This window comes from Pangasianodon hypophthalmus, chromosome 4 (assembly GCF_027358585.1).
Source record: "Pangasianodon hypophthalmus isolate fPanHyp1 chromosome 4, fPanHyp1.pri, whole genome shotgun sequence".
Classification (NCBI taxonomy): Eukaryota; Metazoa; Chordata; class Actinopteri; order Siluriformes; family Pangasiidae; genus Pangasianodon; species Pangasianodon hypophthalmus.
This window is the reverse complement of record NC_069713.1, coordinates 14,309,734-14,334,421: the sequence shown is the minus strand read 5'-3', so window position 1 is coordinate 14,334,421 and position 24,688 is coordinate 14,309,734. Positions and strand designations below refer to the sequence as shown.

At 38.4% G+C, this 24,688-nt stretch overlaps 1 protein-coding gene across 5 annotated transcripts in view; it reads right to left on the bottom strand.

Moving 5' to 3' along the window:
• The window catches only part of nhsl2 (NHS-like 2), a 72,800-nt gene that overhangs the window by 8,736 nt on the left and 39,376 nt on the right, over nt 1-24,688 (bottom strand). For 4 of the 5 annotated variants that reach the window (XM_026936255.3, XM_026936257.3, XM_026936258.3 and 1 more), the window contains exons 2-4: nt 7,424-7,576; nt 1,350-1,492; nt 608-797 (exon numbers count right to left, since the gene is read on the bottom strand). In XM_026936255.3, coding sequence (XP_026792056.1) covers nt 608-797; nt 1,350-1,492; nt 7,424-7,576 — 486 coding nt within the window. Of the gene's footprint in view, nt 1-607; nt 798-1,349; nt 1,493-7,423; nt 7,577-21,313; nt 24,664-24,688 lie in introns of those variants that run through there. The other variant, XM_026936260.3, reaches the window with a different exon arrangement.

The following is a 24,688-nucleotide window of genomic DNA, read 5'->3' as shown; positions in this document are numbered from 1 at the left end:
AGAGACAGAGTGTAACACTGAGCAGTAGAAGTGAATGATGAGGAAGGAATAGGACAACCCAGAGACCGGAAGTGCTAGTGCTATGCCAAATAAAGAGCCAATATCTGACTAAAACAGGGTGACAGCTTGAGAAACGTGGGAGGTACTCATGGATAAAAAAATGTCACAGCCCCCCTGAGTGGAAATGAGGAGATGAGTTGGCATGTGGTACAAGTTATATCACTCAGGCTGGGCAATTTAAGGTTCAACATGAAAATACAAGTAAGAAATGTGGCAAGGAAACAATATGAGGAAAATGATGTCATGTAGGAAATCCTAAAATGCCTGACCCGGTCTGAACCTCAGTTCAGACATCAGAGTAACTAAGATAGCAACTAAGAGCCTAGACACACTTTAAAATGTACAGTGTTTGTAAATGGAAACTTCCTTTCCTTTTATGAGGAGCAAAGACCAATGATCAAATTTAATTAATAGAAAAGGCAAATAGTTATTACCTATGGCTAATAACAGATAAAAGCAAACTGTGACTCAGAAATCAGAAAATCTCTTTGATAAAAACAAATTGCACGGCAAAGTGCAAGAGCAAGATATGTTAAGTGTCCGTTACCTGTGACATCGATAGGGACGAGGTGTGCAGAGGAGTGTCGACTCAGGTGCCACCGAGGTTTTTCAGCAACTGGGGGCCCCACAGAAGAGTTCCAGCCCAGGAGGGAGCGGTCCGAGCTACAAGCGGCCGGGTCCTGAGCCCGGATCCCTAATGAGGTTGTCTCATCCTCACACACCTGTTTATTTGCAGGCTAGGGAGAAAGCAGAATTAGCAGAATTAGATTAATCATGAAGGAAGTAACAGCTCATTACTTACATATGCCCGTTGTAAAGTGTTTCTAACTTTCTAAATGGCTTCTACTTGGAACCCTCTCTGAAGAGGAGACCCTTTGTTTTGAGGCACCTTACAAGAAACCTTTTAGTGTTCTTGATTTAATCTTTTTAAAAATAGAAATATGGCTTTTTTTTTTTTTAAGTCTGACAGTTGATCATCAAGGAGTGTATGACGTGTATCAGGGAGCTCATTCACTCTCTAAGACTCTCTGGGACTTTAGAATTACTGATTATACTTAATTGTTAAAGCTGAAAAGAAAAGTTATACACAAAAGGGGTGTCACATAATCTTGCCTGAATACAGAGGAACTTCAGGCAACATCCATGTTTGGAATACAGAAATGAGGCATTTTGTCTGTGGGGTACACCTACCCATGCTTACTGTTAACTTTTCACAGATTCTATGTAATAAAGCATACACACACCACAACACCAAATTTAAATCTGCAAGAAAATGAGCAGATAATTACCAGGAAGACAAACTCTGGTTTCTTGCTGTTGATTGAGGAAGGCGAGCGGCTGAGCGTAGTGGAGGTGTCCTCTGAGCTCTGAGAGGAAGGGTGCCGGAATGTCTGCCCAGTTACCCTGTTATCATACAGCTGCTCCTCAAAGTCTGCAAACAAACAGCCTAGCATTAGCCTTAGCACATGCAGACTTTTCCTTTATGTAGAAGCAATCAGGCTTTAGGAAACTACTTAATATGCAGTATGCAATATAGAAAGTGGCCCTTTTGCATGTTTCTCTCCCTTTCAGGCCCACCCTGAGGTTCTTGTAAGAAGGATTGTTAATATTTTAGCTAATCATTGTAAAATTCCCAGGTCAGTCTTCCACCTCATCTCTGTGGCTATTAGAATACCCTAAAACACTCACTACCCCCCAGCCACAGCATGCATGCACAAACACACACACACACACACACAAAAACTCATTTTTCCCCTCTCTCTCTCAAACCACTGTGTGTGTGTGTGTGTGTGTGTGCATGTGTGTGTATTGGAGCAGTGAACTTGATCCCTTAAAGCAGAAAAGGGATGCCGCAATCTCAGAGTTAGGTTGCCTAGCAATGATGGGTGCTTTGAGACAATGGAATACCTTTTGAGTCAACAAAAGCCCCCAGCCCAAAGCCCACCACTCCAGGGACACACACACACACACACACACACACACACACACACAGCTAGGGCTGCAAACATGCATTTGAGCATCTGCTACACCACTGTAAAAACAATCTACCAAACACATTTCATATAGTGTGCTGCAAACAGTTGCCTATGTTCCAAAGCTAAAAACTTTTAGAAAAAGAGAATTACTCTTTTTCTAAAAGAGAAGCACTATTCATTCCTATAACAGGAGAAGCACTATTCATTCCTATAACAGGATTAGTGTTTCTGGAGTAGCTGTTATCTCAAGATCTCAGTTCACAGTTATGGAGTTTATGCTCAGCCACCTTCAGGACATGATCAGCTTGCTGCTGCATGCATTCAAAAAGGAGATAAGGAATACCAGTGGTGTAGAGGAAAGGTCATAGGAAAAAAAAGTACATCAGTGATTTGCATTGATTTGCTGCTGATCACTTTTATAAAGGCCCACAAGAAATTTATAAACATAAGAAACTTGTACAGCTAAGATCCCTCAAAAACACCATTACAGCAGGAGTGGTATTAATGGGTGTCTGTGTGCATGGGACCTCATATTTTACAACTGTACAAACAGCTGTCTAACAAGACCAAAACTGCACCAGTCACCTGCCCCCGCTTTACATTCCATCTCAAATGGACACCAAACACCCTAATCACTCTGAACTTTGTTCACAACAGTTAAGACAGATAATAAAACTGACACAAACTGTGGTACTCATAGTAAACCTACTGATACATGTTCAAAATCTAAATTGCATTTTCTCTATATTTAGCAAGCACATGGTCCAAACAGCAGGAACTCACCAATTCATACAGGCCGCTTTGTGAAAGCAAGGATTTGGCTTTGGAAACCTTGCAAGCCACTTCAAAGGAGATGTGAAAGAGAATCTAACAGAGAAGACACTGAACTATGTGTGTCTTCGTCAGTGCACCTGTGTATGTTTCCGTGTGTGTATGTAAAGATATTTTGGACACACCCACGCCTCTTATCCTGACCTGCCTTCGGCCACTCAGCCGCTGAACACTGCTAGGACACAAATGTCTCCGTTCCTTTCAGCCAATCAGACGGCTTGTGCAGAAATTCAGCCAGCCACTCATGCATGCTGAGAGCCACAGCAGCCACGAATAACCTCAAAGCAACTCGCCTAACAAGATGCACCCCGGAAAGCAGCCATTTATTAAATATGGGTCAGTCCTTTTCTTGTGGATCCACAGAAGGCATGGGAGCAGAGGAGAGAAACAATGCCTCTTTTCTTGTCTATGGCCATTTCGTAGGGCCTGTTTTGTTTTGATTTTTTTTCTTTTCTCTCTAGTCCCTATTCAGGGTTGAACATTCACAGTTGATCAATGCTATGCAAGAGAGTGAAGTGCCTTGAGTGGAAAGGAAAGATGTATTTTCTCCTGATCAGCAGAAAATACAAAAAAATAATCTTTGTAATCATTTTCTCATAATGCCAGTCACTACCAGGAACTGGTTTTATTTCTTAATTTATCATCATTCTCCATTGACGATAAGTCAAAATGTTTATTATTTACTAAAAGCAGTAGAGATGGTAACAAAAGGAAGCTGTTAGAAATGTAAACAAATGATCTTTTCTAGACACTAGAGGTCATATTTGAAACAATCCTACCAATAAAAGTTTAAATGAAAATACTAGAAGTTCCTAAGATTTTCTTCTTACAAACTATTCACAAAACTTTTATTAACGTTTCAGAGGAATTTGTCAACTAAGAGGAAGGCCAGGGTGGATCCCTCTGTTACAGAAAATGTAATGTTTGACCATCACTGGTGGTCTACATGGTAAACTCCTGAATGAAATTCATGTTGTAATATTAGGATAAAAAATAATAAACAAATAATAAAAGTATCACCTACATGAAAAAAAGCTTACTATTTGTCAAGTTTCATCATCTAATTGTCAGCCTATTTGTGTGACTCATGCTAATTTAATTAGTGGTTAATATGTTTTTGGCTATTATTTTGATTTAGCTACAGTTTAGCTAACCATGATGAGGTAGTTAGTAAACAACTAAAGCTAACACTTGGATAATGTGCAGTGTGGAAAGAGCGTTTAGTTTGATTTATAACCCAGACACTCGGTGAGGTATTTCCAGCTCATCTGTGTTGCTTAACTATATTTCTACTGTTGCTGAGCAGTGGAGGGCTGTCAAAACTTCAATTCTGTCTTGCATTGCTTTTCTTAGTAGCTGAGCTCTCTGCCTGCTCTACTAACTCCACAACCACTGCAATACCCTCACAACTGAGAAAACAGCTTCTTACAAGCTTGCTGCCAATATTGTAAACAAGTAAACATGATTGCACTATTTTAGGATTGATAGTGATTCAGAGTTCAGAGGATCCCTATGAAACTAAGCTTCTACATGTTTAATTTTAGTGCTAAAATACTATGTGAATTACTTTTAGACCAAAAATGAAAAGTCTTGAATTTAAAACTATTTAAAATTTTTTACAAATCACACTTTTTAAAGTTTTTTCCTAAATCTGACAGTTAACACCTCCATGAGTACAGAACAGAGATCTCTCCAGATAGCTGCTCCATAGTATACTACTAAATGTACAACTAAAGGTATCTGCAAGGACTTACAGTATCGTACCATTCTGTATCGCACCATTCTGTAATGTCATTGGGCTTGATTCACAACAAATCTGACCATTAAGTGGATTCCAAATTTGAAATAAAAGTTCTTTGCAAAGAGGGTCAGCCTATATGTGAATTAATTAGAGGACAGTATTTAATATTATTTGCATTCAACTAGAGTCTCCACTTAACAGATGTCTTAATTAGCAGATTATATGCCACAGTAACCATTGCTTATCAGACGGCACGTGATCTGGAGAGATCATTTACTGTGTGATTTACAGAAAAGAAATCCAAAACAGCTGAGGGTTTCCCAATCTATCTATGTCCGTTGCTAATTCATGTACTATCGCATTGCTTCTCTCAGTATAACTAAGAGAGCCCTACCACAGGGCTCTTGAATCTGATTGCTCAGAAGGTGTTATTTAAATTTTTATAACAGCAGCTCTGACAGTAGTGCCGGCTGCAAGCCAAATCACAGGTTTATATTAATGCACTAGCTCTAATACATCATAGTTAATTTAGTACAAAATTACACAGGGACTTGTATAACAGATGCTCCACATAATATTAGCCTAATAATAAACGGAATAAAATGGTCCTGTTATTAAGAAAAAACCTACAGTTGTTTTCTGCAAAAAGATGTTTATATAACATTTATGGAAGGAGTCTCAGGTGTCAGAATTGTGTAACAGTCAGTAGGGTTTCCACATTGGGAAACTCTTCAGCACACACGATTTTCTGTTTTCTGGATCCTCGGGAACATGACAAGCTACATTTTTTTTGTCTGGTAAGGCTGGTGAGGGAACAACTGTTTATAGCTGTTTATTATCGATGTGGTTTAAGAGGAATAAAACCTTTGGGACATGCTGTTACTGGAAAATAATCAACCTCAGGGTTATAACTGTACCTCTGCTTCACATCAGGCCACGTCACACCATCTCATCTTTGATTATTTTCCTATAACAGCATTCCTGTCATGTTTATAGATTTCTTTGTAAATTGGTCTTAATGATATACTCTAGGAGTGTCTGAATGTCCCCTAGGTTTTTGCAGGTTTAGGAGCTGCTTTTAATGCCAAAATGCTTTCTGAATTCCTCTTAGACTGAAAAATTGAGAGTCCTAAAATGGGGACACGAATGCTCAATATTTTTCTAAATTTCTAAAGTTATTTTTAATCTCATGTTTTTTTTTTCTTGAATCTTGTGATCATTTTAACCAATAGCAAGCCAAAATACTGTAAAGCATTTAAATGTCAAAGATTTGGATGTTGCATCAGCACAAACATCACATTAAGAGGTTGAGAGCATCTTTGTGGCCACACCTGACAAGCAGGCGCTTAAGCACTAAGTTCAAAGAGGCTTTGATCTCTCGACAGTTCGGGTTCATCAGGGCACTACAGCAAGTGCATTCACATTGCACTTTCATTCAAACAAAAGCGAACATAAACAAACATTTCCATCAGCATTATTTTAGCTACTCACTGGAAGGTTGGAGGACAGAGCACTCAGAACATGAACAATAAGATTGAAATCAAAGTAAATGAGCCAGATATATACTTTTCTGAAAACAATATGAAAGAGAATTATTGAAGACCCTCTAATTTTGAATGACATAGTTAGCTGCTAATTATTCAAAAATATCCTTAGCAACATCCTTTTCATGCAATTTTAACTCCTCAAAACTCCTCACTACTCTTCATGGAACAGTACAACCATTAGGTCACAACAAAAGACATCACTTATCCTTTCTGTCAACGGCTTTTCAATTCTATTAATTAATTTTCTTAATACTCTACTATTTATATTTGTTCTTACAGTAATGTTATATGTGATATTTACTTGAACTTTTATTGATATTGGATCATACTGTCTGATATTTATTAGATTTCATTAGACTACTTTCAGCTAGGTATCTTTTGAATGTACAAAACATCTTAATTCAAGCACTGGTGTGTCATGTAATGATGTTTTAATAAACTTGATCTTTGAACTTAAGTAAAGAAATACACTAAACATCAAACAGAGCATCCCTTAAACTGTCATTCATAAAAGCAGAACTGTAATCATTAATGGCTCACCAACAGTTAAAGATGCAGCATTTATACCATCTAGATATGAAAATATGAACCACATAGATGCACACACAAGCACGCTGACCACCCACTCCTCCCTGTTTAAGCAAAATCTGTGCTTTCAATGTAACACAGGGTTCATCAAGTACTGTACCACAGACTCACAGAGCATGACGAACATCTTCTCATCCTTAACCATTAATCCATTAATATGTGAAGAGCAAAGACTGACAGAGAGCAGGGGAAGGAGAGAACCAGAGAAGGAAATGCAAGCTGCATACAAACACATACACACTCTGAGAAGCATCAGTAAGCATCTGCATCGATGTATTCATTCAGTCAAGTGTAAGTGTGAAACAAACAGATAAGCGGTGACTTCGTATTTCTCCCAAAACAAAATAATGAGAAGTATGAATCATAGAGATATAGAAGGAGAGAAAAGCAGGGAAGAGACGGGCAGGTTGTAAAGACGACACGGCGATAACATGGAGCAATACAAACACTGTATCGCTCACACATGGGGCATTTGTATTAGAAATAAATACATGCAGGCGTAGAAGACGCAGCCACACACATTGCAAATGACAATATGCGCAGTAATCTGAACATACGTTACTGAGTTAACCATCAAAACCAGATCCTCCTGAACCCCTCTCACAAGCACACATGACACACACACACACACACACACACACACAAACTTACACACACGCCCTGCGGCTGGAGGTTCCTACCTTGCAGCAGGCTCTGGAGGTTGAGCTGAGCCTCTTGGTGCAGCTCCTGCACACACTCCGGCCTACTCCATGAGCCAAACACATTCACATGCTGTTGCCATGACGATTGGAAGTGGGCCGTTCGCTTGCTCTCCGAGTCCAAGTTGGTGGTGGCTGACAGAGAGAGAGAGACAGAGAGAGAGACAGAGAGAGAGGGAGGGAGAGAGGGAGCAAACAAGCGAGAGATCAGAGAGAGGGAGAGAGAGAAAGACACAAATAAAAATTGATGATATTTGCATAGGTAATATCAGGAAGAGAGGGCTAGGTATTGCGGCGTTTGCGCAGAGAGACAGGATGAGCCACTACAGCTAGCTGCATTACTGTAATCACAATAACAATTCATTTATCATTTATGTGTTTATCTGCAGAACTATAAAAAGGCAAAGAACTGTACATGCAATTCATTATATCTGTAATTCATTACGGTTGTGGCTCAGTGGTTAAGGATCAGTGATCGTGACTGGAAAGTTGTCAGTTCAAATCCCAGAACAGTTGGAGAGACTGCTGGGCCACTGATCAAGAGCATGACCCTTTACCCCAGCCAAGTAGCTAACGCAGCTGCATTATGGCTTTCTCACTTTTCTGTTTTCAAATGACTGGTACACATCTGCTTAAGCATTATGGGTCTTGCCCTTGCTCAGTTTCTTGATACCTTTAAATTATATGAGATATCTAAATATCTGTGTTTAAACTGACAAAATGAGAGTTTTCTTTTCTCAGTCAAGCTGCTTTCTTTTGGTTTTCCTTCACAGACGACCTAAAATCACTCAAATCCTTATCTTCATTCATTCGTCCTCAGCAACCTCAGCAACTTTCATTCATCCTCAGCAACCACTCCTGTGCCAGTTCACTGCACACAGACATTAACATACTCATTCACAACTAGGGTCAAGTTAGAGTCACTAATCCACCTATCAATGTGTTTTCGGGAGGTGGGAACTGACATTTCAACTGTGAATATGGTGCAGTGTTGTGCCCTCTGTCACTGAGGGGGATCGAAGGAAGAAGAACACTCCAGGAGTAACAGTGTACTGTAGCTCACACAGTTTGATGCTAATTATGACTGGTTAAGGTTATGGATGGTTATGCAATACACCACCTCACATATTCTTAAGTTTAGCCTAAGGCATAAAGTATAAAATAAAGTATTTTACTGATATTATTTCAGCACCCTAAAGCATGATTCCCTTACCATGAGACAGTAATGAAAGGGAAAAAAGAAAGCGAGAGAGAAAAACTTATTCCCCGGGAGGTAAGCTGTGTATAGTTAATTACATGTTCCGCACTTCTTCTCTAAAAAGGAATTACTATATGATTCCTCTCATTATGTAACACTGCCTGATGTAGCACTGGAAACACAAAAAGGATCAGTTAAAAAAAATTGACCTGTGAACACAGACAAACAACAGAAGGGGTACTGAGGGGGGAGCGAGTTGTGAAACAGTAATGATGGTAAGAAGCAAGGTCATATGCACAGTGCAGTTTATCTATCTGATATATTACACTTTAATGCAAATAAAGGGCAGATCAAGAATCATCTAAGACACACTGATGGATAACTGATTGTTAATGAGACCAAAAATACTGAGTGCATCAGGACATCCTTGGAATATCTGCAACACATCTAGTTTGAGATGAAACCATTCTTCACCAGCACTCAAAATATACAAATAGAGTAAACCAGTGAATGAAGAACTAATCATCCTAACCAGATTACAGAAGGAGTTTCCTCCTTGTGAAACATAGGGTTTGGTCAAACTGAAGACTTTTACTCTATTTAGCCACATAGCCTTAACCTCATCACCCAGGCAGGGTGATGGTAGAAATGGACCCAGGGTCCTTGCAGTAAAGTTCTCTGGAAGCAAGAGCAGGCTTTTGAAGGGCTTTTTTAAGTCAGGACATCCATTTGGAGAAGAAATTCCAGTCTTTTGTGCCCCAGACTCTGGAGATGGATAAAAAACAGATGATGTGGACCACCAATCAGGACGTTGGCACTGTGTTTGTATAAAATACAGAAAACTCTGTCTCTTGCAATAGCATTTAGGTGCTCTAGGCTTGTAGGTAACACTGAAATTGTTAGAATTATGAGCTACTACAGAAATCATGTCTTTAAATTTTCTAACATTTAAAGTGCACACATATTTTTGTGGCTGTTGTGATGGAAACAGGGCTTTACTGACTGAAAATATGTATTTGGCGTTGATAGGCTAAGCATAAAAAAACTAAAACAAGTGAAATTTAAAAATAAAATAAAATAAAAATAAAAACAGAACAATTTAAAAGGTATTTCAGGATGTTCACATGACCAGGAACCAGCAGGAACTGGATGAATGACACAAGTACTGGGTGGACATATGTCCTTTTTTTCTTCATTTCTTAGGTAACTTATTTTGGCCAAATTGAAGACAGCATTGCAAGTTCTTCTTGTGGTGGGAAATCCCATAATTCTCTTAACCGGACTGAGAATGTGAAAGAGTGGGAAAGCAAAAGAGAAAGAGAGAGAGAGGGAGCAGAAGATTGTATCTTGACAAACAAATGTAAAAATGAAAAAGCTAACACATATTTACTGCTTTGCTTAACAGATATGTGCATTATTATGTTTTTAGATTTATGTTTATAGATTCATAAGTTGTTTCCTGGTTGAAATTAACTAGTTAACTTAATTAGCTGCAACTTTACACTAGCTTATGCAGACTTTAGCTAGCTTTAGTTAGCCAGCAAGCTACTTTTCTCAGTAAAGAGTATTCTGGTTATGTTTTTAAAGCACTACAAGTTATAACATATGATTACTTTAAAGGGTGTCCCAAACACAAAACCTGCCGAGGTTTCTTTTCAGTTAAATTGCTACCTGAAGAAGGTACCTGAAGGATGCAGCTTTTAAAAAAGTTACCAAAATGTCACACACCTTTTGTTTTGTGTGACTACACAAATATAACCTAAGGTGGCGCTCCCGCAGACAGAAGAACAGAGATCAAGTCCTTCTTGTGCCATCTGAACCCCCGCATGCACAGTGACATACAGTGACATACATGCTATGATTAATTAGCCAAATATATTCAATCTCATTAGCAGCTGATTAACTAGCATGAACAGAGTCAGAGCTCCAGGACATTAAATAAGGCCCAGTGTGGCCCAGTGGCTAAACCAAAGTCCTTCTCAGTGTGACTCTAATCACTGTGAAAGAGAGGTCATTCAAAAGGGCTTGGGCCAAATCCACTAACTCTACAGCCAAAACCCCAGCAAGAGAAGAAGCTGCCATCTTTATGCTTAAGTTTGAATGATACTCAGAGCACAAGCAAACCTTCAACCCAGTGGTTGGGGCACGATAAGGAAATATGTTAAATAAAATCATAGCATGATCTGTAGAATTAAACTGATAAGTGTAGTGCAGATTTCAAACATGCAATCCACCCTCTAGCTCCACCTCTGCTTCAACCAAGAGTCAATTTAAACAAAAAATATTTAAACAAAGTGATTTAAACAAAAAAATCACAGGAAAACTGCTTAAATCATACTGCTGTCATGTCTTCAACTGCAGAATGTGCACATTTTCATTGTTATATATTTATCCATTTTCCTGGGAAAAAATGGGACCTGAAGACAGACATATCCACAGCACTATTTTTGAGGCTACATAAGCACAGCGGAAGTTTGTGGGTGGCTGCTGTCAACAAAAGGTAGAAAGAAAGAAGCTGAATCATTTATTCATTTTTATCTCATTTGTTTGTTCTTTGGATTCGTGGCCATTGAAGCGCAATGGCTTTAACAAGCACAGGGAGTGACTGGCAGAGTAAAACAGGTACCCTGTGGAACAATTGTGTGTGTGTATTCAAACGACCAAACCTTCACATCTCTTGCTTCATATTTTATGTAGCTGCTGTCTAATCTGCATCTCAGTCCACAACACATATAGTCATCTCAGTGTGAGAAACAGCACAACACAAACACACAGAGGACAGATACTCTATGTGCAGCTGTATTCCCTTGTGCAAGGCGTATACACACACAGAGCACAGGACAAAAAGGTAAGGTGACTACAGAGAACTGGGAATTGAGACACCCTTGCAATGATACCCTCTCTCTCATTTTTTATGTTGTTTCAGGACAGATCATTCATCATCAGGCCTTTGTGAAAAACCTTCATCATTTTCCAAGCTAACTTTTCACTTCACACTATAACTAAGTGTTGTCTTAAGAAGCTTTTGGAAGAAAACTTGTTAAGATCTCACACAGTATGAGCAAAAATATGCTTGAAAGGTTAAATCGCCATCTGTCAAGCTCTCTCATGGAGAGAATTCGGCTTGCTGACGATCTCACACACGTGCATGAGGAGGCATTAAAGTGTGTTTTTTTTGTGCTGTGATCACAAGCAGAAAGCTGCCAAAAGCAATTATTCCCAGAAAGTAATTGTAGTGACAAGAATCCCAATTCAGATTCTCTTTATGGCCCCCAATTTTCTGATGCCACTCTCTTTCGTTCTTTCTCCCTTTCTTCTTCCACTGATGTGTGAGATTGCAGCCTTTCCAGCCAGTGAAGCAGACGCAGCACCTGATGAGGTTGTTATGCGGTGCAGAGAGACCAGCACCGCTGATAAAGAGTTTTTAACACTAAAGTGAGCAGGAAGATGTGCTGTAAATTTACATATATGTGCACAGACAAAAATCTGTTGAGAATTTTTAAATGTCCAAACAGGAATTAGAGGACTACTCCAGCATTTTCTCATCTTAAGCTCTATCCACTGCATCTGTAGTGTATATGTGATTGGAAAATGTTCCCTTGTGGAGGGCAGTTGCTGAATTCTGTTAAAAAGTTATAATGCAAATTTAAGACTACAATCTTTACACTTTAACAATAATAGTATTAGGATTAGACAGACGTGAGAGGATGTCTTTCCAAAGCTGTTCTTATGTAGAGGTATCCAAATTTCCAATACTTGAGCAACACCATAAATAGTTTGACATTGGTAATGCATAAGCACAAGTGCTTCCTTCTCTAAAAGTAAAAAAATACACATTTACAGCTTAAGTAATAGATATAATTACCTAAAGACTTCATGAAAGTATTCTATTTCAGATACATGTTTTTGGGCAAAACTGAATAGCTGCCCTAAGACCTCCTAAGTGAGTTTTAAGTCAAAAGGTTTTCTTTTTCTTAGTATAGGGAAATTCTTTTTTGTTTTTAATCACTCATACTCTACAGATGTAGTAGATAGAGATTACTTTGAGAAGCAGTGAAATATTCATTTAATATGCTGTTCCTCTGCTTGATGTAGCAGTAGAGACATATGGAGGATCAGAAGGAAAACTGACCTGTGGACTTGAGTACAGACAGAAAGGGCACTGATGGGTGGATCGCACATGCTTTTGTACCACTGAAGGTTAATTGTTTTTGAGATCAGGTTACAGAGGTGAAAATCATGAGCAAGAAGACACAGGAATATAAGGCTAATTGATTCACCTGGTTAGTTAAAGTCCACTTTTACACACTTGTTAATGAAAGCAGCTCAAATCAGTTTTTTTAAAAGCCATGGTCTCAATCCTGGGTTGGATGAAATGATGACATTTATAGTGTGATAAATTATGTTACAATATACCTTTTAGAGACTATTTTGGATATTGTGAATTTTATAACACTCAATGACCATGCTCAAAAATATCTTAGCAAGTGAAAATGTCTAATATTTAATCTAATATCACCTATAATGAGATGATTAGAATTCAAATATAAGGTTATACAGGTTATAAGGCTGTAAGGTTATACATGTAATACAAGTTTTTTTTTAATTGCTTTTACACATTTCAAGCTTTGACTCAAGCTTCAAATTAGTAAAAATGTCTAGAAATAGGTTTATTAAGCCTACATTAGGGAATAGGAAATAATAGATAATTACTAGATTGGACTATATTCAATATATTGTCACATGCTATGATGACATTTGTGATATTTTAATTTCCCTTTTTTCTGCATTAGTTTCTTTTGGGAAGATCTTAAATAAAATATAACAAACCCATAATTTTCCACAGGATATTAAATGCAGCACCCCAGGTGGAAACGCTGATCTAAGTGTGAAGTCAACACCAACAGTATGAAAATCAGAGGCCAAATTTGCTCTATATATAAATAATATTCATAGAAACAAGACTTTTCTACTTTGTTACGTCTCCTACACCATGGTTACTGTATCTACAGTAGGACAGCTCAAGAGAGAACATAATGTGATTAGAGAGGAGAGATAAAGAGAGAGAGAATGTTTTGAAATAATCTGTTTAGCATTTGTGTGATAAGCATAAATATGACAAGTGTGGAGGTCACAGTGACATTAATAGCTGTAGGTGAGGCACACACACACAAACATACATATATATATATATATATATATATATACACACACACACACACACACACACACACACATATAGACAGTGTTACATAAGCTCTGTGCCAGCAGTGACAGAGTCTACCTTATTCTCTTACTTCTGTGGTCTTGAGTGTGCTCTCTCTCTCTCTCTCTCTCTCTCTCTCTTTCACAGACACACACACACACACACACTTAGGTACAAGTCATATTTGCACATCTCAACTATCTTTTGAATATCAGAATGTCATAAAAAATATGCATACACTCACCAGCCACTTCAGTAAGAATGCCTTTACACCTGCTCATTCATTCATGCAATTATCCAATCAGCCAATCATGTGGCAGCAGCACAATGCATAAAATCATGCAGATACACATCAAGAGTTTCAGTTAATGTTCACATTAAACATTAGAATAGGGAATAAATCTCATCTCAGTGACTTTGACAGAAGTGCCAGAAGGGCTGGACTGAGTATTTCAGACACTGCTGGTCTCCTGGGATTTTCACACACAACAGTCTCTAGGGTTTACTCAAAGTGGTGCAAAAAACACAAAATATCCATTGAGTGGCAGTTCTGCAACTGAGTGCTACATAATTATGACTAATTTATAATCTTACACACACAGAGACAGCTTGTATCCAGATGCCTACAGTAATATTTGGACGAACAAATGGGATATTGAGTTTTAGTGATGCTGTTGTGTGTTTGCATGCTCTGCAGTGTCCCCAATTCCCACCAGTGCTGACTAGAGGGACTGCTGCTTCCTTACTGCTGCTCTGTAACACATCAACCCCTCCTGCCTCAATTTCCTGCATGTGTATTCCCCTGTATGACACAGAGTGACAGGAAAGGCAGATTGGGAGAGAAAGTGTGTCTGTGTGTCAGTATGTCTGATAACCAACCACACACACACACACACACACACACACATGCCACACACAGTTCCCTCTGAGAGGAAGTGCCTGGGAGGTACAGGGAGGAAACTGAGGCAGTGGCCTTTGAGGGGTTAATCAGCATCCACCCTAGCCTTCTCTAACTCTCACATTCATTCTGACCACTGCTGCCCATCTGTCATCCACCCATCCTGCTCTTCTATAGACCCAGACTTTCTAACATGAGATACTAAAGAGGATCAGCAGTACAAACCACAGTCTACACTAGTCTAGTCTCAGTAAAACGTAGTGTGGGATCCCTATTTTTAATCACCTTTAGTTAAAAAAAAAAATAGCCTTGGGCTTGTTATTTGTCAATGACTGGTTTATAGTGAACAGTAGTAGAAACAATGCATCCAATCTATCAACCCTTCTGGGTTCATGTGTGTAAACTCAGGTTTATTAAAAGGTAATAAAGCATTACAAGCCTTATTGGGAACATATTAAGGTCTTATTAAATTTGTTTTTTGTTTAGCTATATTGGCTTTGCATGTAATAAGGTAAAATAGACCTTTATATAAAACCACTCATTAAGAGGTCCACAGCAGTAACCACATTTCCCCTGAGATGCTAAAATGAACCAGTCTTACTTAATCCCAGCCTATGCCACTAAGCAACTAAATACTCCCCATGTGCCTTGCTGTGCTAGGTGTTAAAATGCCTTTTAAGAGCTTTTCCCCACATTACACCAGTGTTTAGTAATGAGTCAGGAGCACTGGGAGACATCTTGCTGTTGAAAGCCCAGTGTTGCTGCTGTGAGATCAGTACAGAGTAGCACGTCTACAACAAGTTCACTCCACAAGGGACCTTTTTTTCTCTAATAGCAGATAAGAAAAAATAAATGTGCCCTCATACACCCATCATGTACTTTTTCCCACTTAATGGCTAAGAGGATATCTACAAATATACACAACTAATGATACAAGCTCCTGTTTTACTGTCCAACAGTAGGCTTACAGTGGATTATGACTATTTATACCATGGCACTGTTGAATTCTCAAATCTGATTGGTCACAAGGTCTTGATTAATTTCCTATAACAGCAGCTCTGACAGTAGTACTGGCTGTAATTCTAATCATAGATTTACATTAATGCACTCCTTATAGTATGTTATCTTTTCTATAGTACCAACTTACACATGGACTTTTATAGCAGATGATCCACATAAACAGATCAAAAATTGTGTATAATCTTTGATATGGTGAAGTAAGCTTTTACCGATTCTTATACTTAGAATTAGAGGTAAAGCTGCAACTTTTTCTGACACACAAAATTCTATAGGATGGAATAATATTTATATATTACTGAATGTCCTGTTGTGTTTTATTCCTTGCTTATTTAATTACAGTATGCTTCAGTTCATAATTTTAAATCAAAAAGTCATTCACGAAAATCATTTTCTACTTGTATACATTTCCGTGCTTATTTCAGCACTTGCTAATATATATCAGGGCAGTGTCACATAGCAACTAATTCAAAAGAAGAAAATGACTAAATTTGACAACGCAGCTTAAAGTAAACACCATCACAGACATACATTACAGGTGCAGCCACTAAACACAGAGCAGTCAAACTGAACTGGAGCATGAGTTGGCAGAGAAAGCTATGATCAGAAAGAGGGGAAGTGCAGTTTTTCCAAAGAAAACAGAAAGAGCCCATGCTACAAATGTAGAGAACAATCGTGTGATTTCCCCTTCTTATGTGTTCATGGTGCTGGCTGAGTTATTGCTACCCATATTAGGGCATCACTGCTGTATGAATCTGCTGTGTATTTCAGTGCAGTCTGGACATGTTTGTACATAGCAGGGAAAAAAAACAACAAAAAAAACTGCCTTAATCCTTAACCGGCATTGATCAGTGTAAGAAATTTACTCTGAGCTCTTGTGGCAGATAAAAGGAGATCAAAAAATATATATTTATCTATATATTTGCTTTTAACCAAATTGAAAATTAAGATATTCTAAACGGACAGTACTGAAAACATTTCTGCAGGCAGACAAACTAATTGCAATAATTGCAACATTCAGAATATGAACTAGCTGCAGGCTGGTGAACATCCATAAAATGATAACTAATTGCTAGCTGGCCAGCAACATTTCCTTTCAGATTAAACTTTACTCTGTTCATATAAATACTTTAAGTTTTCTAAGCTTTAGGCTAATTATGATTTTATAGAAGCTAGGACCTCGTCTGCAAAAAGCAGAAACAAAAGATAAATTTGAACATCATGATTTTAAAAAAGATAAAATTTTTCTTATTGTTATTTTTAGTAATTCACTGGCAGGTCAGAGTGTCTGACTCAATTTCCCTTCTGTCATTCCTTCTGAAACTAAGTCTTTATAATGTTCCCTCAGGGAAGCACTGCTATGATGTAATGTCTTACAGCCAGGTTCTCATTTTATTCAATATCATTAACCTGACCTGCAACAAGACTACAATTGAAGGTTTGTTTCACATATCTTTAGTGTGTGTGCCTCATTCACACTTCCATACTCTCTCTGTAAACCAGTGCCATGAGCTATATATGTGTGTATGTACACGAACACTCTACATGCCACACTTGTATTCTATAAAGCTGTGTCAACACACTTTCAGTGACTAATGCACAAGTCTTAGGGTGTTTTCACACTTAGGCTTTTTGCACACAAGGAAGTTTGTACTGAGAGTTTAGTTTGGTCCATGGGCAGCGCTAGGGGAAGGTTTGATCCTCACAGCAGCTCTATAGCAACCCAGAGATAACTGAGCATTATGAATATATTATAATTATATGTAACAATACAGCGTTTAGGTGTTATGGCATTAAAGTACACCAAATAGACGGCTAGACCAGGGTCAGAAGTAGAAAAAAAACGGTAACACTTTACAATAACAGTGAATAACATGAATAATCATGCACTATCACCTGAATTAATACTTACTTAAATATGAACTAATGATGAGTTAAGGCATGAACTAATCACAAAGTAATGAAGAGCTAACCTTAATTACGACATGAGTCTTATGAATTCATGCATGAATAACAACCACCGTAAGTATGTTTGTACATGTTTGTTAGTTAATGTATTAATTAACATGTAGGTATAAACTAAATCAAACATGCTCTATAAGAAAGAATATGAATTAAATATGCATAATTTCAAATTGTTTATGTAACTGACAATTGTGGTTACAGAATGTGCGTGCTTTCATGTAATCTAATAATGGTATGGACCCCAAGTTATAACTATATAGGCCTCATGCTATAAAACTTCATTTTTACAGAACTGTAGCTGTGTTAGGTGTGCCACATGCTCAGAAATAAGCACTGTGAATGGTAACGTGACCAGGGAAACATTAATAAGAACATTAAGGCATGTTCCAATTGTCTACCATTTTAAAAATTGCACAACACCAGAAGCAATCCTGAGTGCAGACTCAAGTATTCCAAGACCAGGTGTGAAAACACTTTTATTCAGTTTAAACCTGCTTACTTACATGTATAAGCCAGGAACATTCAGGAGAAACTGTGTTTAAATAGACACTTTATCACCACAGGTGAAAAAGATCACAGCTTGAGTACTACAAGGTTAAGGAGGTTCAAAGATTCAATGCTGGGAGGCAAAAACATTACGACACATAATAGATTATGATCAAAGTACAAAAAAAATACATATCCAGACATCCACACAGAGTATAAACACACAGTGGGAACAGAGACCAATCCCTCTAATAACTTCCAGAGCCCATTGTCTGTACTAGAGCCTTCAGAGGAAACAACACTTCATCAACTTCCTGTCATACCATACATGCTCTGTGATGCCTGTGAAAATGCTAGCTGAGGATGAATGAGTGGCGCTGAAGTGGTTGATATGGAGGAAGGCAGAGACAGATGCCTATTGGTGGGTATAAGAAGGTGAGGAAAACCCCTCTGCTTCAAGAGCAGCCTAATGAGGCCAACATTATAAAGAACTTACTCATGAAACCAGTTGTGATGTTCCTTCAATGGCTAAAGCACATTAATTTCACCATCAGTAAATATGCAAATGTCTGTTTTGACCATCACTTTTGTATAGAAATGTATTGCCACTGTATACGATTAAATATAGCTTCGCTGTAACAAAGAAAGGTACAATAAGTCATTCTTGCCCACTGTTATCAGACTCTACAATGAGTCAACAATGAGTTTGGGGAGCATTCTGGACATTAGAGATGATAGACGTGTCTACTAATATTGCATACCCAACTACTACACCGCATTTTGCACAACAATTTCTTATGTAGGGTCACTGCACATTCTTACACATGCACTGACACTTTACTTATGACTTTACTTATGACTACGGTACATTTTTATACACACACTACCACAACTGCTCATGACATATGTCTAATGTAATATATTTCATACAGTTAATCTGTACAGGAATCTTAGTCTTTAAATAACTAGGAAAGTTATTTATATGTATAACTTTATTCCCTCTTATTTGTGGTATATTGTGAGTTTATTTTGCATTTTTGAAGTCTTGTGAACTGTTAAGTCTTAGTTTTCCCTGTTGCTTTTGTTTTGTGGCTGTTGTAACACCAAATTTCCCCTTGGGGATCAATACAGTATTCTCTATCTCTATTTTTAAGGTTTATTAAATATTGTATTTTGGAGTGTTGATGACTAGAATCTACTATCATTCTGCTCACAGCAAAAAAAAAAAAAAAAAATTGCACTTAGTGGATCTAGGTACAGAGTTGACGGTATAAAACTGATTAATAGGGGAGAGAACTGCAAGTGGCAATAAGCCATACTAAATCAGCATGGTTATTATGTTTGGTGTACAATAGGAAAAGGGCTTAGGATTCGGTTTGTAAGAACATCAGTGGATGGCTAGAAATAGGAAGGAGTGCAATCTCCAAAAGGTCCAGAGATCTAGGAGAGGAAAATTAATGGAAAAATATATATAACCTCTGGTGAACAACTAACCTTTCCTGCTGGTTTCTCCAAATAATAAGGCTAATGAAAGACAGAGATGGAAAAGAGAGTGGGATTAGCTTGGAAAGACATGCTGTAATCAAAAGATACAGATCTATCAGTGGTTGGATCAAGAGATGACTGAGATAAAAATGCAGGTTTGGCAGCAGCCTCAAAACCACTTTCACACACTCACATATTCAACACATATGTCTCTTTGGGTTATTTATCTGTTTACCCAATATTGGCATGGCACGTATTTTGGAAAAGGCAGAGCCTAACAGCCTGTCACAGCCGACACACACATCAACACACATAATACACAATCGGGTTTTAACCCTCGGTATGATGCTGCAGCATAGAGCTCGCTCTCTGTCTCTCTCTCTCTCTCTCTCTCTCTCTCTCTTTATCATAAGGCCTGTCAGGCTGCCAGAACTCGAAGGCTTCATTTAGAAACTCATTTGCATAAAAATTCTATGAAGCTTAATTTTTTTCTTCCATTCATTTTACCTCCATAATTAGCCAGCGAGCTTCTCGAAATGAATGTGTGTAGATGTAGCTGTGAGTGTGAGAGGGGTTACAGGTACAGTTTGTTCGAAAGAGTGACAGTATGTGTTTATGCATGTGAATGTAAATATGTGTGTGTGTGAGATAGAGAGAGAGAAAGAGATAGAGAGAGAGATAACTGCTGGAGAGAGCAGTGTCTGTGTATTGTCAGTGTTATTACACTATGCATGTGGATGGCGTCGCTGTGCTGGAATCCAGTGGTGAAATGGGAACCAAACACAGAGTGAAAACCAGAGCAAGAAACGGGCACAGGGCCCACTTGTGTGTGTGTGTGTGTGTGTGTGTGTGTGTGTGTGTGTAGAGTGCACGTCTGTCAAGATGCTGCATATAACCTCAGGTCATTTTCACGCACATGTGATAAGATTCCATGACTCAAGGCTCCATGACTGAAGCCTAAGTCTCACGCTCACAGTCTCACTCTCACACACAGGACGATCAAGTTACACTGTATAATTTATCAACCAAAAATTACATGTTTTAAATAAAACAGCATTACAGTGGCTAGAACGCATCCAACATTCACCCACAATGCCCAAAAATCTAATACTGCCTGGAGGCTTCAGAGTGTTTATAACATTCACAGGTCAAATGACTCAGTATAAGTTTGGAAAAATGTTATAAAACTGCCCAGTAATTGCACATTATTAAAACAGTTCAAACCGAGCCCTGGGTTTGTTCAAAAATCAATGTAGCATGATCTGACATAATGGATTTACTATCAGGCTATTTATTTTTAATGAATCACATTCGCTAACAAAAAATGCATGCATAGTCTTAGACATGGCACAAAAGTAAGGAATACGTCAATGTCCTCCAGGGATTTCAGAAAAAAAATGCAGACTAAAGAGCCAATCCCATGTAACTATCATCCCCTTTCATCTCTATAGTTCTACAGTTTGTGATGAACCACCATGTCTGCTGCTCACAGTGGACCTGCACACACAGTCTGCTGCCATGAGCGCTCCTCATAATGCTCAGTGGAATTCAGACTCACAATTTCTGTTTGAAGGTCTAAATACAGTAGCAAAAAGTGAATAATAGAGTTCATCCTACCTGCTCTGGTCTTCAAGATGTCTAGCTTCTCCATGACAATGTTCACAGAGAAATTGAGAGAGAAGAGAGTGAGACACAGAAAGACAGAGAAGGAGGGACTGGAGACCTCAATAGCGCCATGAAACTGCTCCAGCTAGTTGAACATGAAGCAGGAGAGCAAAACAGTAGAGGAGTGAGGGAGGTATGGAGGTAAGAAATAAATTAAAGACCAAGAGTCTGGAGAAGGGAGAGATGATGTTAGAGACACAGACAGACCAAGAAAACAGTCAGACTACCTAGAGGAAAAAGGAAACACAGCAGAGAGAGAGAGAGAGAGAGAGACTGTGTGTGTGTGTGTGTGTGTGTGTGTGTGTGTGAGAGAGAGAGAGAGAAAGTGAGACAGAGAGAGCGCAAGTGAGAGAGCAAGAGAGAGCAAGAGAGAGCGAGAGAGAGAGAGGTGGGGATCTGGATTTGCTTCCTCCACTATGGCAGAGTGAAAGGCAGGATACATGAGCTCTGCATGTTCGGTGCCCCCCACCCCCCACTCCATTGTGACCACGTTTCTCTTCCCAAACTCACACACGCCTTCTTAACCAACTGAGGGTAACATACAGCCTGACACACACACACACACATGCGCACACACGCACACACACGCTCCCTCGGTTGTGGAGTCCCTACAGAGTCTCTACCAAAGTGCCACCAGGAACCACAGCTGATGACCACCTTGAGCTGCAAAACAGTACGCACGCAGCCACACGATCACACATCAGCTTAAGAAAGAGAGTGGGCAAAATGCCAGCGTGACTCAGCAGCTTTATCAGATCCGCGTGCTGTGTGAAACAGCACACTATCACAGTGCTAGCACAGCCTGCAGATAAACAGATCAAAATATCAGCGCATCATTGCATGCACCAATGACAAACCAGGAGAATATACATTCGAACACACACTCATAAGTGAACACACACTGTTGTTAAATTAACCAAAGATTTCCAAGGTCAAAACCACACACACACGCACACAAGATCAGTAGGCTTATCTATTGGTAAAAAAAAAAAAAAAAAAAAAAAACAAGACCAAATATCTGACCCAAACAAGCCCTCTTTCATGCAAATCTGTCCACCTGCAAACTAGAATTTCATGACAAAACTGGCATTTCACACAATAAAATCATTGTCTCTTTGACTCTGGGGTCTCAAACCACCTGAGTAGCACACAGTTTCCTCACAAAAACCTCAATCCACAGCAAGGTGTGTCATCTGAACACATCACGAGTTGAGGTGGGTAGATTGCGAAAACTCTCATGCTATATTTAAGCGGTGTCGTGCTCACTATGTTTACGAGAAAATCCATAGAAATATTCCATAGAAAGTAACAAATCTAATAATTAATGCAACAAATAATAGCAGTAACAATTATATATGATTAACAAGCTGTAAAAATAGATGTAACTAAAAGTCATTAAAATATTATAAATATATTGTGAAAGTAACATGCCTGTAATAGTAAGGCAGATAATAAAAGCTAGTTAATAACTAATGTTTTAGCTGTTTGTTTTTTTAAAATCAATGATAAATGGAGTCTGACAAATGTTTAATGGTAATGTGTTCCAGATCTTTGGGGCATAGAAACAAAAGGCTGTTTCACCACTGTTTTTAATTTTCACACTTGGAATGTGGAGAAGGCTAGCCCTAGATGATCTCAAAACACAATCTGGAACATAGTGTAGGCTAGTTTAACAGACACTCAGAGTTTTAAAAAGGTGTGTGCTGTACCATTAAGAGATTTAAAAACTAGTAATAAAATTTTATAGTCATTTCTAAAGGAAACAGGCAGCCAGTGGAGGGAAGCTGAAACTGGTTGAATATGATCTGTTTTTCTAGTATATGTTAAGTAATCTTGCTGCTGCATTTTGCATTGTGTGTTGTAGCAGTGGGAATTGAGCAATGCATTATAGTAGTCAAAGCACAAAAAAAAAAAAGTATGGAGCAGATTCTTGGCAGCTTATAACTAAAGATAGGTTCCCACCCATGGTATATTCCTTACATGATAGAATGCAGTGTTAGGAAAGTTAAATCAGAGTCCAAACTTGCACCAAGATCTCTAACTTTGGTCTTTAGAGCCAGATTTCCAAGTCTGTTATATATCTTCTTTTCACTACCAATTCCAATTTCTGTCATCTTCATTTAGTTAAAAATGCTATTATTTATTTTTTTTTATTCCAGTAAACAATGGACAGACAGGTTAACAGCTTATCAAGAGGAGTGATATCATCTGGTGCTACAGATATGTAGAACTGTGATCCAGCGACTGTAATCTTACACAGTGGCATCATATACAAAGAAAAGAAACACAGGCCAAGTACAGAGCCTTGTGGTATACACAGATAATATCATGTTTATCTAAGACATGTTCACCTAGAATAATAAAATACTGCCTTCCAGTTAAATAGGTGAACTGGATTGTGTTAAATTGTTAAACACAATCCCAGAAAGACCAACCAGGTTCTCACACTGCCTTACTTACTACTTTCCTAATGCTGTTTCAGCGCTACGATTTGATCTGAAGGCAGATTTCAGCTTCTTCAAAAAAAAATCTTGAAAAAAAAACATTCAAGTATATTCTTACAGGGTATTTACTTAGAAATGTAGTAACACATCCGAGAGAAATGTTGATATCCTCTGTCACTTCACTTCGCATGGTTTGTATGAAAAGCTTAACGGCTATGTACTAGCTAGCTAAATCATTAGCTTCAGTCATTAGCTAGCTTATGCGCAGCAGCTATGTTTCCCTGTTGAATAGCAGCAATAGTCTTACGACTTCAGCTCTTTCTACAGCAATCATGCTGTGTGTTAGCCTTAAGTCAAAAGCACAAACAAGCAAAAAGTTTTATTTGAACTTTGTGTCAGATAACTGAAAACACTTGGCTACATGCACCTTCAGCATTGACTTTAGGCACATAAGGACTAGTTCTGACAATGACAAGTGTATTATATACTACACGCAGCCATGTTTAAAGATTTTATAGAACTTGAAATCTGAGCTAAAATTGGTACAAATGTAACCAAAGCTTGTATGGTATTCACATTTTTGGCCATACTGTAATCTCCATATTATAAATACGGTCTCAGCATGGTTGAGGTTATGCTTGTGCTCTGCAAGTCAGATTCAGATGTGTGTTGTCATCATTCAGCAGTGATATATAGGCCAGAAGAAAGTTAGGCTTTTTAAAACACTAGCTATTCCACCTGGCCACTTTATCAGACACTACTACCTTGATGGTCCATGCTGTGGATATACAGAGAGAGGCAGCGACATTTGTCCATACATGACACGTGTTAATCATTCTCTTGTCCTTTACTCAGTGACCAGTATAAACCGCGGCTGCTGGTG